This window comes from Dendropsophus ebraccatus, chromosome 15 (assembly GCF_027789765.1).
Source record: "Dendropsophus ebraccatus isolate aDenEbr1 chromosome 15, aDenEbr1.pat, whole genome shotgun sequence".
Classification (NCBI taxonomy): Eukaryota; Metazoa; Chordata; class Amphibia; order Anura; family Hylidae; genus Dendropsophus; species Dendropsophus ebraccatus.
The window spans coordinates 3,056,510-3,071,317 of NC_091468.1; the positions used below are offsets into that span (position 1 = coordinate 3,056,510).

The window sequence follows — 14,808 nt, forward strand, 5'->3', positions numbered from 1 at the left end:
AGGAAGTACTAGCAGGAAGTACTAGCAGGAAATGGCAGCAGGAAGTACAGCAGGAAGTACTAGCAGGAAATGGCAGCAGGAAGTACAAGCAGGAAGTACAGCAGGAAGTACTAGCAGGAAATGGCAGCAGGAAGTACTAGCAGAAAGTACAGCAGAGAGTACAGCAGGAAGTACTAGCAGGAAGTACAAGCAGAAAGTACAGCAGAAAGTACTAGCAGGAAATGGCAGCAGGAAGTACTAGCAGGAAGTACAGCAGGAAGTACTAGCAGGAAATGGCAGCAGGAAGTACTAGCAGGAAGTACTAGCAGGAAATGGCAGCAGGAAGTACAAGCAGGAAGTACAGCAGGAAGTACTAGCAGGAAATGGCAGCAGGAAGTACTAGCAGGAAGTACAGCAGAGAGTACAGCAGGAAGTACTAGCAGGAAGTACAGCAGGAAGTACAGCAGGAAGTACAGCAGAAAGTACAGCAGGAAGTACTAGCAGAAAGTACAGCAGGAAGTACAGCAGAAAGTACAGCAGGAAGTACTAGCAGGAAATGGCAGCAGGAAGTACTAGCAGGAAATGGCAGCAGGAAGTACTAGCAGGAAGTACTAGCAGGAAATGGCAGCAGGAAGTACAGCAGGAAGTACTAGCAGGAAATGGCAGCAGGAAGTACAAGCAGGAAGTACAGCAGGAAGTACTAGCAGGAAATGGCAGCAGGAAGTACTAGCAGAAAGTACAGCAGAGAGTACAGCAGGAAGTACTAGCAGGAAGTACAGCAGGAAGTACAGCAGAAAGTACAGCAGGAAGTACTAGCAGGAAGTACAGCAGAAAGTACAGCAGGAAGTACTAGCAGGAAATGGCAGCAGGAAGTACTAGCAGGAAGTACTAGCAGGAAATGGCAGCAGGAAGTACTAGCAGGAAGTACTAGCAGGAAATGGCAGCAGGAAGTACTAGCAGGAAGTACAGCAGGAAGTACTAGCAGGAAATGGCAGCAGGAAGTACAAGCAGGAAGTACTAGCAGGAAGTACAGCAGGAAGTACTAGCAGGAAATGGCAGCAGGAAGTACTAGCAGGAAGTACAGCAGGAAGTACTAGCAGGAAATGGCAGCAGGAAGTACAGCAGGAAGTACTAGCAGGAAATGGCAGCAGGAAGTACTAGCAGGGAGTACAGCAGGAAGTACTAGCAGGAAGTACAGCAGGAAGTACAGCAGAAAGTACAGCAGGAAGTACTAGCAGAAAGTACAGCAGGAAGTACAGCAGAAAGTACAGCAGGAAGTACTTGCAGGAAATGGCAGCAGGAAGTACTAGCAGAAAGTACAGCAGAAAGTACAGCAGGAAGTACTTGCAGGAAATGGCAGCAGGAAGTACTAGCAGGAAGTACAGCAGAAAGTACAAGCGGCCACTGGCTGAGGGGAGTCGGGGTTCGAAATTCAAAATTCACAATGACTTGTAATGTACGTTTTAGGTACTTTTACTTTACTATCTCAGTGGAAAACTCGTTTTGATATGTAAAAAAACATTCAGGGTCATAAGGTTATGCTCACACGCTGTACAAACAACGGCCGCTCCACAGCGATCGGCCATTGTTTAACACTACCTTCGGCTATAATTGATCATGATCATTAATTCCGGCTGTAGGTGGTGTTAAACAATGGCCATTCACATGGGAACGGCCGTTGTTTGTACAGCGTGTGAACAGTCTAAGGCCATGTTCACACGTTGTAATACAATGGCCGTTGTTTTGAGTGCCAATCAACGGCCACTGTATTACGTGTTCCTCCAGCTGATATTGCATCATTAGCAGGAGGAACATTCTTCTCCCCCATAGAATCTGCCGGCCGTGTAGCTGTTTCCACCATTTCGCAGCTCCAGGTTTTACCTCTCTGGAATTCAACCACTTTTTCATCCACAAAAATCTTTAAATCTTTTCTGTCGTCGGACATTTTCCACTGTATCTGTAAGAGAAGAGAGCGGGGGCATTAATGATATGAGAGGGGTACAGAGCTCTGCCCCCCGGGGTAGACACTCACCTTTAGGGTGCCCTGATAGAAAGCCGCCACCCGTACCAGGGCCGTACTGCTGGTGTTCTCCGTCTGCCGTCTCTCTGTCTGACCCTGGAGGGTGAAGACATTGGCCCCCAGAACGGACGACAGACGGACAAGGACAAATTCTCCCAGACCTTTAAATGTATATTCTAATCCATCAAACATGAAGAAGTGCAACGTCCCATAAACCAGGCCTGGAACAAAGGACACAACATAGACGGTGAATAAAAGGAGCTTTGTATTATATCTTATCAGAGAAAAATGCCTCCTCCCCTTATCAAGCTTCTCTTTCCTGTACTAAACTTTCATTGACCTGGAAAAAATAGATCAGTTTCATCCTCTATATACAAGATAGACAAGCATATCACTGAGGGATCAGATTACATGGTGCCGCAAAAGTCTATGGAAGGAGGTGGAGTAAATAGTACAATGGAAGGTTCTCTGTGTAATAGAGGACATGTCCTCCGGAGGTAGAGAGACTCTCCCTGTAATAGAGGACGGGTCCTCCGGAGGTAGAGAGACTCTCCCTGTAATAGAGGACGGGTCCTCCGGAGGTAGAGAGACTCTCCCTGTAATAGAGGACGGGTCCTCCGGAGGTAGAGAGACTCTCCCTGTAATAGAGGACGGGTCCTCCGGAGGTAGAGAGACTCTCCCTGTAATAGAGGACGGGTCCTCCGGAGGTAGAGAGACTCTCCCTGTAATAGAGGACGGGTCCTCCGGAGGTAGAGAGACTCTCCCTGTAATAGAGGATGGGTCCTCCGGAGGTAGAGAGACTCTCTGCGTAATAGAGGACGGGTCCTCCGGAGGTAGAGAGACTCTCCCTGTAATAGAGGACGGGTCCTCCGGAGGTAGAGAGACTCTCTGTGTAATAGAGGACAGGTCCTCTGGAGGTGGAGACACTCTCTGTAGCTGCTCTCCACATATCAGATTATTTACATTATTGTCTGAGTTTTCACTTTTCTTTCATGTAAAGTCGGAGTAACTCACCGAGTCCTGGAGGAGAATACTCAGCGCAGGTATCAGGGGGTCTTCTCTGGTAATATAAATGGCACAGGGGGGATTTACTACAACACCACAGGAAAGGCAGCAAATCCTTATCTGTAATGACAAGAACACATGGATCTGCACAATGTACAGTATAACAGTATCTATCTATCTCCTATCTATCTATCTCCTATCTATCTCCTATCTATCTATCTATCTATCTATCTCCTATCTATCTCCTATCTATCTATCTATCTATCTATCTATCTATCATCTATCTATCTCCTATCTATCTATCTATCTCCTATCTATCTATCTATCTCCTATCTATCTCCTATCTATCTATCTATCTCCTATCTATCTCTTATCTATCTAAGTTTTATTTGTGTTTACTGTACCTATTTATAATGTTCTTTATTATTCATGTTGTCTTATTCTAAAGAAAAGTTACCCTTGCTGTGCTCAACTTCTTTTGTACCTTTCTCCAGGTGTTACACCGTGGATGGCTTCTTTTTAGTGGGGGGGTATGTAGTGTCCCAGAATAGGGTGCAACTATGTTTTTGAGTCACTTGCTGTAAGGTATTTCTGTCAAGTGCCATACTCTGGGCTGAAAGCTTCTGTTTACAGCTTCACCACTTGGCGTCTCACTCTCCCCTATTCTCTTGCACAGCCTAATGTATTGAAAGGGTTAACAGTGTTCTTATTGACTAATTGTTAGCTGGGGTGCCTCACACTACACCACCTATCACACACTCAAGCCTTATTCTTCTAGAACTTTCCCCACCAATGGGAGGATAGTCCTGGTCACTCCTATTTAAGAGTAGTTATTTCCTGGTGGGAGGTCTTTTAGTCTTTAGTCAGTGTGCTGAGAAGGACAGAGATAGTGTTCCTGCAGAAGTTTACGCAAAAAACGGATGGGAAAAACAGATTTTGTTTTACGGACACAAAAACGTAGCTGACACTACTTTTGTGTCTGTTAAAAAAAACGGATCCGTTTACAGTGGAAGTCAATGGAAAAATGGATCAAAACGGATGTACACAAATGCATCAGTTTTTTCCAGCCGTTTTTTGCAAAAAACGGATGAAAAAAACCGGATTGCTAAAACGCAGTTTGAACCTAGCCTAAACCATTACAGAGGTGGCATCACACGTTACCATCTGGCAAGTGACCGGTTGAGCACACACCACATCTATCATATACTCACTTATGTGTTCCTGAATCCCATTAGCGTTGTTGTCGTATACAAAGTATCGGTCGGTGAGGCCGTATCTCAGGTAGCCGTCTGCATCGTACACGCACCTCCGCCCGGCAGCGTAGCGGTTCGGTAGCGTGGACTGAAAGGTTGTCCCGTTACTCTGCGATCTCCGTAACATGACGACGAGGTTCCTGCTGATGGACGGAAGGATCTCCGGCACATAGGTGTAATCTTTGGCGGCCTGAGACTGCAGGCAGGGACATGGCGGCAGCCCGGCGTCCCACCACCAGCTGTCCGGCTCCGAGTAGTACCAGCTCCAGCACTTACTCTGGTAGTTGGTCTTGTTGGGATTGGCCGGGGTATCTAAGCGGTAGGCCCAGACCCCGGTCTTATTGGTGTTTCCCACAACCTTGTGAGGCCGGTACACCCCTCCGGGGCCATACGGATTGTTCTTCAGTGCATGGGGATCATTGAAGTAGATACCTTCTCCATTGGTGTATCCGATCAATGCTCGGTGATACACTCTTTGGTCGGCACACCACGACATGTTGTAGTATTTTATTAGTGCAAAGGACAATGTCCCATCAGTGGTCAGAACACACTGGAACGTGTTAGTCTGCGGGGACAGTATATATAGAAGAGAAGACAGAGAAGCAACGTCAGCAACAATAGAACAGATTCATCAACTTATATGGTCAGAGCAGCAGCAAATCCCCATAGAGAACCTCTCCTGCTACATGGACAGAGGGGGCAGCAGAGAGCACTGTATCACACTGGAGAGAATACACCACTTCCTGCAGGACAGACAGCAGCTGATAGGTATTGGAAGACTGAAGAGAATACACCACTTCCTGCAGGACATACATCCGCTGATAAGTACTGGAAGACTGGTACTTCTGTATGGTACCAAGAAGTAACGGACAGAGGAAGAGGACGTTACTGCAGGGTACTGTGGGGATATACCACTCACAAGTAGCTTAGAAGAACTGAAGAAAAAGCGCACCTCATTGTAGGCGACTTTCTGGAAGGAGACCGGCAGCACCTGATCCCAGGTGATCTTCAGGATCCATCTGGAAGTGAAGTTGGCGGTGAGAATCTTCTGGAAGTAGCCGTTCACCTCATCGTTGGTTCTGTTGAAGACTATTTGTGAGTAGAAGTTTTTCTGATCTTTCTCAGAATATTCCTTCATCCAAAAACATAAAACATGATACACAGTTTAAGGGACGTTCTTAACCATTAAAGGGACGTTCTTATCACTACAACCGTATCTAAAACTGGAGGTCATTAAAACTTAAAGGGGAATTCCAAAAGAAAAAAATATTTAAAACCAACTGGTGTCAGAAAGTTATACAGATTTGTAAATTACTTCTACATAAAATCTCCAGTCTTCCAGTACTTATCAGCTGCTTTATGTCCTGCAGGAAGTGGTGTATTCTCTCCAGTCTGACACAGTGCTCTCTGCTGCCACCTCTGTCCATGTCAGGAACTGTCCAGAGCAGCAGCAAATCCCCATAGAAAACCTCTCCTGCACTGGACAGTTCCTGACATGGACAGAGGTGGCAGCAGAGAGCACTGTGTCAGACTGGAGAGAATACACCACTTCCTGCAGGACATACAGCAGCTGATAAGTACTGGAGATTTTTAGATAGATGTAAATTACAAATCTGTATAACGTTCTGAAAAGTTGGTCTGAAATGAATCGCTGGCGTTTCCCTTTAAGAAACGATGCAATTGGCTCTATAGTATTGACCTTATTAGCTGTCTTTCCCTGCTAGGCCCTCGGATGTGTCTAATGTTTACAGCTGTTGTCTGGGTTCCTGACCACCTCCCTGTGTTATCAGCAGTGGTCGGGCTGTGACTCTCTCCCACCTTGTCTGCAGTAATCAGCTCCCAGACCCTGCGAGTGCAGAGCAGAGGAGCACAGTGCTGCTGACAGCCAATGACTGTGGAGGTGCTGCCCCCCAACCAAAGCAGGAAGTGACAGCAGGCCAGCAGCATGCAGAGGGGTACGCCTGGCAGCTAAGAGTCCCCCTTTAAGTTACTAAATCCCATAATAGGCTTTGTAAGCGTCGATCTGTGAGGTCAGACCTGGATCAGCCATGACATACTCTGAGCATGTGCACTGTCACTCCAATACTGGGGGACAACTAAGTGATCAGCTAAGGAGCTAAGAGAGAACACAGCACAAACCTGGTACCACAAGGCTCCTTTCCCCAGCGTGAGGTCGGCATCATCCCAGAAGACCGCCAGCATGGCCGCCCTCTCGTCTCCTCGGAAACGCCGCGCAAAGGGATTGGGGAAGAGATACTTCTCGTTGGTGCTCACCGGCTGCAGCTGGACCAGTCCGTTATCTGAAAACTGGACAAGACGTTTCCACCATTGTTCATTGATCTTTTCTGATTGTTTTATGGTGGATTGGAAACAATCATTTATACTCACAAGGGGAGGCTTGTCTACTACATGGGGGCACAGAGGGGGCTTGTCTACTACATGGGGGCACAGAGAAGGCTTGTCTACTACATGGGGGCACAGAGAAGGCTTGTCTACTACATGGGGGCACAGAGAAGGCTTGTCTACTACATGGGGGCACAGAGAAGGCTTGTCTACTACATGGGGGCATAGAGGCTTCTTGTCTACTACATGGGGGCACAGAGGGGGCTTGTCTACTACATGGGGGCACAGAGAAGGCTTGTCTACTACATGGGGGCACAGAGAAGGCTTGTCTACTACATGGGGGCATAGAGGCTTCTTGTCTACTACATGGGGCACAGAGAAGGCTTGTCTACTACATGGGGGCACAGAGAAGGCTTGTCTACTACATGGGGCACAGGGGGCTTGTCTACTACATGGAGGCACAGAGGGGGCTTGTCTACTACATGGGGCACAGGGGGGGCTTGTCTACTACATGGGGGCACAGAGAAGGCTTGTCTACTACATGGGGCACAGGGGGCTTGTCTACTACATGGGGGCACAGAGAAGGCTTGTCTACTACATGGGGGCACAGAGAAGGCTTGTCTACTACATGGGGGCACAGAGAAGGCTTGTCTACTACATGGGGCACAGAGAAGGCTTGTCTACTACATGGGGGCACAGAGGGGGCTTGTCTACTACATAGGGGCACAGAGGGGGCTTGTCTACTACATAGGGGCACAGAGAAGGCTTGTCTACTACATAGGGGCACAGAGGGGCTTGTCTACTACATAGGGGCACAGAGAAGGCTTGTCTACTACATGGGGGCACAGAGAAGGCTTGTCTTCTACATAGGGGCACAGAGGGGGCTTGTCTACTACATGGGGGCACAGAGGGGGCTTGTCTACTACATGGGGGCACAGAGAAGGCTTGTCTACTACATCGGGCACAGGGGGCTTGTCTACTACATGGGGGCACAGAGAAGGCTTGTCTACTACATTGGGCACAGGGGGCTTGTCTACTACATGGGGGCACAGAGAAGGCTTGTCTACTACATAGGGGCACAGAGGGGGCTTGTCTACTACATGGGGGCACAGAGGGGGCTTGTCTACTACATGGGGGCACAGAGAAGGCTTGTCTACTACATGGGGGCACAGAGGCTTGTCTACTACATGGGGGCACAGGGGGGCTTGTCTACTACATGGGGGCACAGAGAAGGCTTGTCTACTACATGGAGGCACAGAGGGGGCTTGTCTACTACATAGGGGCATAGAGGGTTCTTGTCTACTACATGGGGGCACAGAGGGGCCTTGTCTACTACATGGGGGCACAGAGGGGGCTTGTCTACTACATGGGGGCACAAGGGGGCTTGTCTACTACATGGGGGTACATAGGGGGCTTGTCTACTACATGGGGGCACATAGGGGGCTTGTCTGCTACATGGGGGCACAGAGGGGCTTGTCTACTACATGGGGGCATAGAGGGGGCTTGTCTACTACATGGAGGCACAGAGGGGGCTTGTCTACTACATGGGGGCACAGAGGTGGCTTGTCTACTACATGGGGGCACAGAGGGGGCTTGTCTACTACATGGGGGCACAGAGGGGGCTTGTCTACTACATGGGGGCACAGAGATGACTTGTCTACTACATAGGGGCACAGAGGGGGCTTGTCTACTACATGAGAGCACAGAGAGGGCTTGTCTCCTACATGGGGGCGTAGAGGGGGCTTGTCTACTACATGGGGGCACAGAGAAGACTTGTCTACTACATAGGGGCACAGAGGGGGCTTGTCTACTACATGGGGGCACAGAGGGGGCTTGTCTGCTACATGGGGGCACATAGGGGGCTTGTCTACTACATGGGGGCACATAGGGGGCTTGTCTGCTACATAGGGGCACAGAGGGGGCTTGTCTACTACATGGGGGCATAGAGGGGGCTTGTCTGCTACATGGGGGCACAGAGAAGGCTTGTCTGCTACATGGGGGCACAGAGGGGGCTTGTCTACTACATGGGGGCACAGGGAGGCTTGTCTACTACATGGGGGCACAGAGGGGGCTTGTTTACAACATGGGGGCTTAGAAGGGGCTTGTCTACTACATGGGGGCACATAGGGGGCTTGTCTGCTACATGGGGGCACAGATGGGGCTTGTCTACTACATGGGGGCACAGAGGGGGCTTGTCTACTACATAGGGGCATAGAGGCTTCTTGTCTACTACATGGGGGCACAGAGGGGGCTTGTCTACTACATAGGGGCACAGAGAAGGCTTGTCTACTACATAGGGGCACAGAGGGGGCTTGTCTACTACATGGGGGCACAGAGAAGGCTTGTCTAGTACATGGGGGCACAGAGAAGGCTTGTCTACTACATAGGGGCACAGAGGGGGCTTGTCTACTACATGGGGGCACAGAGGGGGCTTGTCTACTACATGGGGGCACAGAGAAGGCTTGTCTACTACATGGGGCACAGAGGGGGCTTGTCTACTACATGGGGGCACAGAGAAGGCTTGTCTACTACATGGGGGCACAGAGGGGGCTTGTCTACTACATGGGGGCACAGAGAAGGCTTGTCTACTACATGGGGGCACAGAGGGGGCTTGTCTACTACATGGGGGCACAGAGGGGGCTTGTCTACTACATGGGGGCACAGAGAAGGCTTGTCTACTACATCGGGCACAGGGGGCTTGTCTACTACATGGGGGCACAGAGAAGGCTTGTCTACTACATAGGGGCACAGAGGGGGCTTGTCTACTACATGGGGGCACAGAGGGGGCTTGTCTACTACATAGGGGCATAGAGGGTTCTTGTCTACTACATGGGGGCACAGAGGGGGCTTGTCTACTACATAGGGGCACAGGGGGGCTTGTCTACTACATGGGGGCACAGAGAAGGCTTGTCTACTACATGGGGGCACAGAAAAGGCTTGTCTACTACATGGGGGCACAGAGAAGGCTTGTCTACTACATGGGGGCACAGAGGGGGCTTGTCTACTACATGGGGGCACAGGGGGGCTTGTCTACTACATGGGGACACAGAGGGGACTTGTCTACTACATGGGGACACAGAGGGGACTTGTCTACTACATGGGGGTACATAGGGGGCTTGTCTACTACATGGGGGCACATAGGGGGCTTGTCTGCTACATGGGGGCACAGAGGGGCTTGTCTACTACATAGGGGCACAGAGGGGGCTTGTCTACTACATGGAGGCACATAGGGGGCTTGTCTACTACATCGGGGCACAGAGGGGGCTTGTCTACTACATGGAGGCACAGAGGGGGCTTGTCTACTACTTGGGGGCACAGAGGTGGCTTGTCTACTACATGGGGGAACAGAGGGGGCTTGTCTACTACATAGGGGCACAGAGGGGGCTTGTCTACTACATGAGAGCACAGAGAGGGCTTGTCTCCTACATGGGGGTGTAGAGGGGGCTTGTCTACTACATGGGGGCACAGAGAAGACTTGTCTACTACATGGGGGCACAGGGGGCTTGTCTACTACATGGGGGCACAGAGGGGGCTTGTCTACTACATGGGGGCACAGAGGGGGCTTGTCTACTACATGGGGGCATAGGGGGCTTGTCTACTACATGGGGGCACAGAGGGGGCTTGTTTACAACATGGGGGCTTAGAAAGGGCTTGTCTACTACATGGGGGCACATAGGGGGCTTGTCTGCTACATGGGGGCACAGAGAAGGCTTGTCTAGTACATGGGGGCACAGAGAAGGCTTGTCTGCTACATGGGGGCACAGATGGGGCTTGTCTACTACATGGGGGCACAGAGGGGGCTTGTCTACTACATAGGGGCACAGAGGGGGCTTGTCTACTACATGAGAGCACAGAGAGGGCTTGTCTCCTACATGGGAGCACAGAGAGGGCTTGTCTACTACATGGGGGCACAGGGGGGCTTGTCTACTACATGGGGGCACAGAGGGGGCTTGTCTACTACATGGGGGCACATAGGGGGCTTGTCTACTACATGGGGGCACATAGGGGGCTTGTCTACTACATGGGGGCACATAGGGGGCTTTTCTGCTACATGGGGGCACAGAGGGGGCTTGTCTACTACATGGGGACATAGAGGGGGCTTGTCTACTACATGGAGGCACAGAGGGGGCTTGTCTACTTCATAGGGGCACAGAGGGGGCTTGTCTACTACATGGGGGCACATAGGGGGCTTGTCTACTACATGGGGGCACAGAGGGGGCTTGTCTACTACATGGGGGCACAGAGGGGGCTTGTCTACTACATGGGGGCACATAGGGGGCTTGTCTACTACATGGGGGCACAGGGGGCTTGTCTACTACATGGGGGCACATAGGAGGCTTGTCTACTACATGGGGGCACATAGGGGGCTTGTCTACTACATGGGGGCACAGAGGGGGCTTGTCTACTACATGGGGGCACAGAGGGGGCTTGTGTACTACATGGGGGCACAGAGGGGGCACTGGTACAGTGGGAAGCAATACAGTTGCTGTCTCAAACCTTCCCCGCTGCTGTGTGATCCTGGGTCTTGCTAAAAACATTTTTATTCCAGGGAGGTGGGTCTGTGACAATGTCTGTGCACGCCCTGCTCTCTGGCCGCTGTTGTATCTCCTAGCTGACATCTCCTCCAGAAGAAGTGACAGCTGGAGGAGTGGAGACGACCTCAGCAGCGGATTACAATAGGCTGTAGCCTTGGGCCCTGAGCTCCTGGGGGGCCCATAGCAACCCAAACAGACTTTAGGGGTGTATTTAGGGGGGTAACAGTACTTTAGGGGTGTATGGTCTCCTGGCTACAATTCTGCCACCCGGGGTTTGCCCAGGTGATTGGTCGATCGTCTGGGCAGCCCATAGAGGATAGTGGCGGTCTGCTGCCTCCTATCCCACGGAGCAGCGGCGGCCGCAGATCGCTGCCATCACAGTCATTTGTTTTTCAACATGTTTGAACGATGTCGGCTGATCGTTGCCTTCTATTTCACAGGACGGTTATCGGCTGTAACAGATGATATCGGCTGAATACGGCCGATAATCGTTCTGTGGAATAGGGCCTTGAGGGAAACTGACCGCCGATTCTGATAACGCTGGGCTCGCGGGGGCGCCATTTGCCTTCTCTGCCTAGGGCATCGAGAGAGACGACGTCCCCTCCCGGAGCTTTGCACTAGTGCACTCCCAGATGCAGTAACGTATTCTGCCTGCCGGGATAGATACTTCTGCAGTAGGGACCCGCCTGACCTCTGACATTACGACTATTCTGTGAACGTGGATCCTGAGAACGTCCCTTAGGGAAATTGTTTATACCCAGTCAACTCTGTCTCTAAGTGAGCAGAGAATTTCACAAATTTCATTAATTGTTATAGGGATGTCGGGTGCCAAAGCTTAAATTTCAGCATGGAAAATTAGTGGCAGGTCTATACACAGTGCTCTCTGCCGCCACCTCTGTCCATGTCAGGAACTGTCCAGAGCAGGAGAGGTTTTCTATGGGGATTTGCTGCTTCTCTGGACAGTTCCTGACATGGACAGAGGTGGCAGAAGAGAGCACCGTGTCAGACTGGAGAGAATACACCACTTCCTGGAGAACATACAGCAGCTGATAAGTACTTGAAGAATTTTGTGCACCCAGTAAAATCATTGCTATCAGCTGCACACCTATGTGTATAAACAGGGGAAGTGCAGCCAATAATAATGCATGTAAATGGCCGCACAAACAATACTGTGATTGGTCTGGCCGCATGACTACTCATACCCTGTATTGACGTTACATATGAACGTCTGCGTCCACACATGGCTGTCCATCGGGCCGTGTCATAGTCATTCTGCAGGGAGTTATGTCCGCTTTCCTCTGGGCCATGGACACTAGCCTTGGATGTTGCCCGTGTATTGAACTCTTCCCCCCTAACCGCGCTCCCCCGGGGACTATTCTGCCACCACATCTGAGACTTGTCTTGGTGGTGACGGCCGGATCAGCCAATCACTGACTGAGCCAGGTTCTGTGCAGATAATCCTGATAGAAGGACATTTGGGGGGGCGTCTTCCCGGTTGCCAGAGGGGGCAGCTCTGCTCAGCTTTCTTGGTGTCCTGACTTCCAGCTCGTGTGTGACCCGGCTTTGCCTGAACCTCACATGACCTCCCGCCATTGACCTAACTTGCTGCACCTGGTTTATCTAAGTTTGTGGTTTTTACCCCTATCTGGTTTCTCTTCCAGCTCATACGGTCCCCATCTGACCTCTCCTGCGCACATGTCCCAGAGTAGGGACCACCATCCCGTCGGCGGCCACCATTTAGGTAGGGCCCATGGCTGAGAGCAGGGCTGCACTGTTCCTGACCTGACATGGTCCTTTTCTGATGACACTTTCCCTTTAAGTCATTGGTCACAGCACAAAGTCCTCTAAGAATACTGTTTGCTGCTGTTAGCTCGGCAGAAAGGACGTCATAGAGCTGGTAGCTGTCCGTGACTGCAGGCTGCCGTCCCTACATGTCGTCTAACCCGTTATAGGGTTAACGGGAAAACTACCATCTATCCATGTGAGGGATCTGTTTACTCCGCTTCCCTTGATGAAGGATCAGAAATATGCGATTATACCAGAAAGCGAGGGGCGAGGGGTGACGGCCGTCCCTGACTAACAAAGTAATCGCAGGACAAGACATTAAGGCTCAAAGGCCAAATCAGTTTTCTTATTACATAAGGTACAAACTATTAAGGTTAAGAACGTGATGTGAAGGAGAAACAAGAGAGGAGGAATAAAGAGAATAAAGAGACAGGGTGCGCTTAGCACGTTCAAAAAAGACTAATAGCCAGCAAGGACTTCAGGACAACCAAACACTATAGAAGGACCAGCACCTGAATGGACCAGGCAAACAGAACATAGACCGACAAAGCAAAGGATCAGAGGAAAGGCAGGATGTCAATCACAAGAGGAACAAAGGTTAACTGTTTACTGACCAGAGGGAACTCAGCAGGGAAGAGATGGGAGTGGTGGAGAATCAATCACCAAAGCAGAAGGAGTAGATCAGACAGTGTTCAGACTGGTGCAAATAAAACATGGAATTCAAATACTACATAATGGCAAAGAGCGCAGTCCCGGCTATATATCATGAGCCAAGGACCGCACCGAGGTCAGGACAGGCACAGACAGTCGGGAAGGGCAGAGAGGACATCAGTACATACTAATAATATCACTGATACTAACACTGGACTCTTCATGGTGACTTCTGGCCAGTGGGCATCCAGTAGTCCTGGACGTCGTTTGGACGATAGTAAATACCTATAACCCTTGTATTGTGTGCATTATCAAAGTGTGTAAAAGCACAATCACTGAGACAAGAACAATGATGAGGACATCACCTGGGTAGGAAGTACTGAGAAACAACTATATATACCCTATACTATATCATATATACTTATACTGGGACGTGTTCTGCGATACGACTATATATATATATATATATATATATACTACACTATACTATATCATATATACTTATACTTGGACGTGTTCTGCGATACGACTATATATACACTATACTACTGTATATCGTATATACTTATACTGGGACGTGTTCTGTGATACGACTATATATACTGTAAGAAGGCGCATGGCACCGTCATAGATGGTAGATATGTCTCACAAAGGATCCTGGCCTTGGTGAGGTGAAAGACTATGATAACTGGTGTCAGCGGCAATAGGCCACTCGCACACATTTAAAATTTAGTATGGCTGCAATGCAGTTTAGTCTGGGACGGTCTTTCATGGGAGCATGCCAAAGAGTGGGTGGGTGGCTGCTCCCACACTCCAGGTCCAGGTTTTGGTGTGGCCTTTGTAAGCCTGGGAGAACCAGCTGAGAGTGGGTGTGTGTATCTCCAGTCTGCAGAGTGTGCTGCTGGGGAGAAGGAGCTGTGTGTGGCTTCTCTGAGGCCAAAGGAGACTTCCAGGAGCTGTTTGGTGTCTGGCAGCGTCTATCCGGGTGAGAGCCCTATGTGAACCAATTGACTGTGTTGCATAACTGCCAGTGACTGTTTTCACGGACTCTGTTCCATTCCTGGGTGTTGGCTGAAGAAAGCTGTATGTTTTGTTGGCTGTTGTGGACAATAAACCACTTATTTTTCTTTAAACCTGCTGCTGGTCTCATATCAAAAGACTGCTTTTGAGACTGATCCCCACAAATTGGTGCTTCGGATGCGGGCAGATCCCTGCTAGTGGATCGTATGTCCTGGGT

General features: G+C 50.1%; 1 protein-coding gene across 1 annotated transcript in view; it reads right to left on the bottom strand.

Annotated features, from left to right (window-relative positions):
• Nucleotides 1-6,409, bottom strand: part of LOC138774500 (mucin-like protein) — a 46,615-nt gene extending 40,206 nt beyond the window's left edge. Inside the window, exons 1-6 of the mRNA XM_069955421.1 lie at nt 6,397-6,409; nt 5,210-5,389; nt 4,216-4,822; nt 3,014-3,124; nt 2,012-2,220; nt 1,861-1,936 (exon numbers count right to left, since the gene is read on the bottom strand). Coding sequence (XP_069811522.1) covers nt 1,861-1,936; nt 2,012-2,220; nt 3,014-3,124; nt 4,216-4,753 — 934 coding nt within the window. The 5' untranslated portion in view covers nt 4,754-4,822; nt 5,210-5,389; nt 6,397-6,409. The remainder of the gene's footprint in view (nt 1-1,860; nt 1,937-2,011; nt 2,221-3,013; nt 3,125-4,215; nt 4,823-5,209; nt 5,390-6,396) is intronic.
• Nucleotides 6,410-14,808: the final 8,399 nt, after the last annotated feature.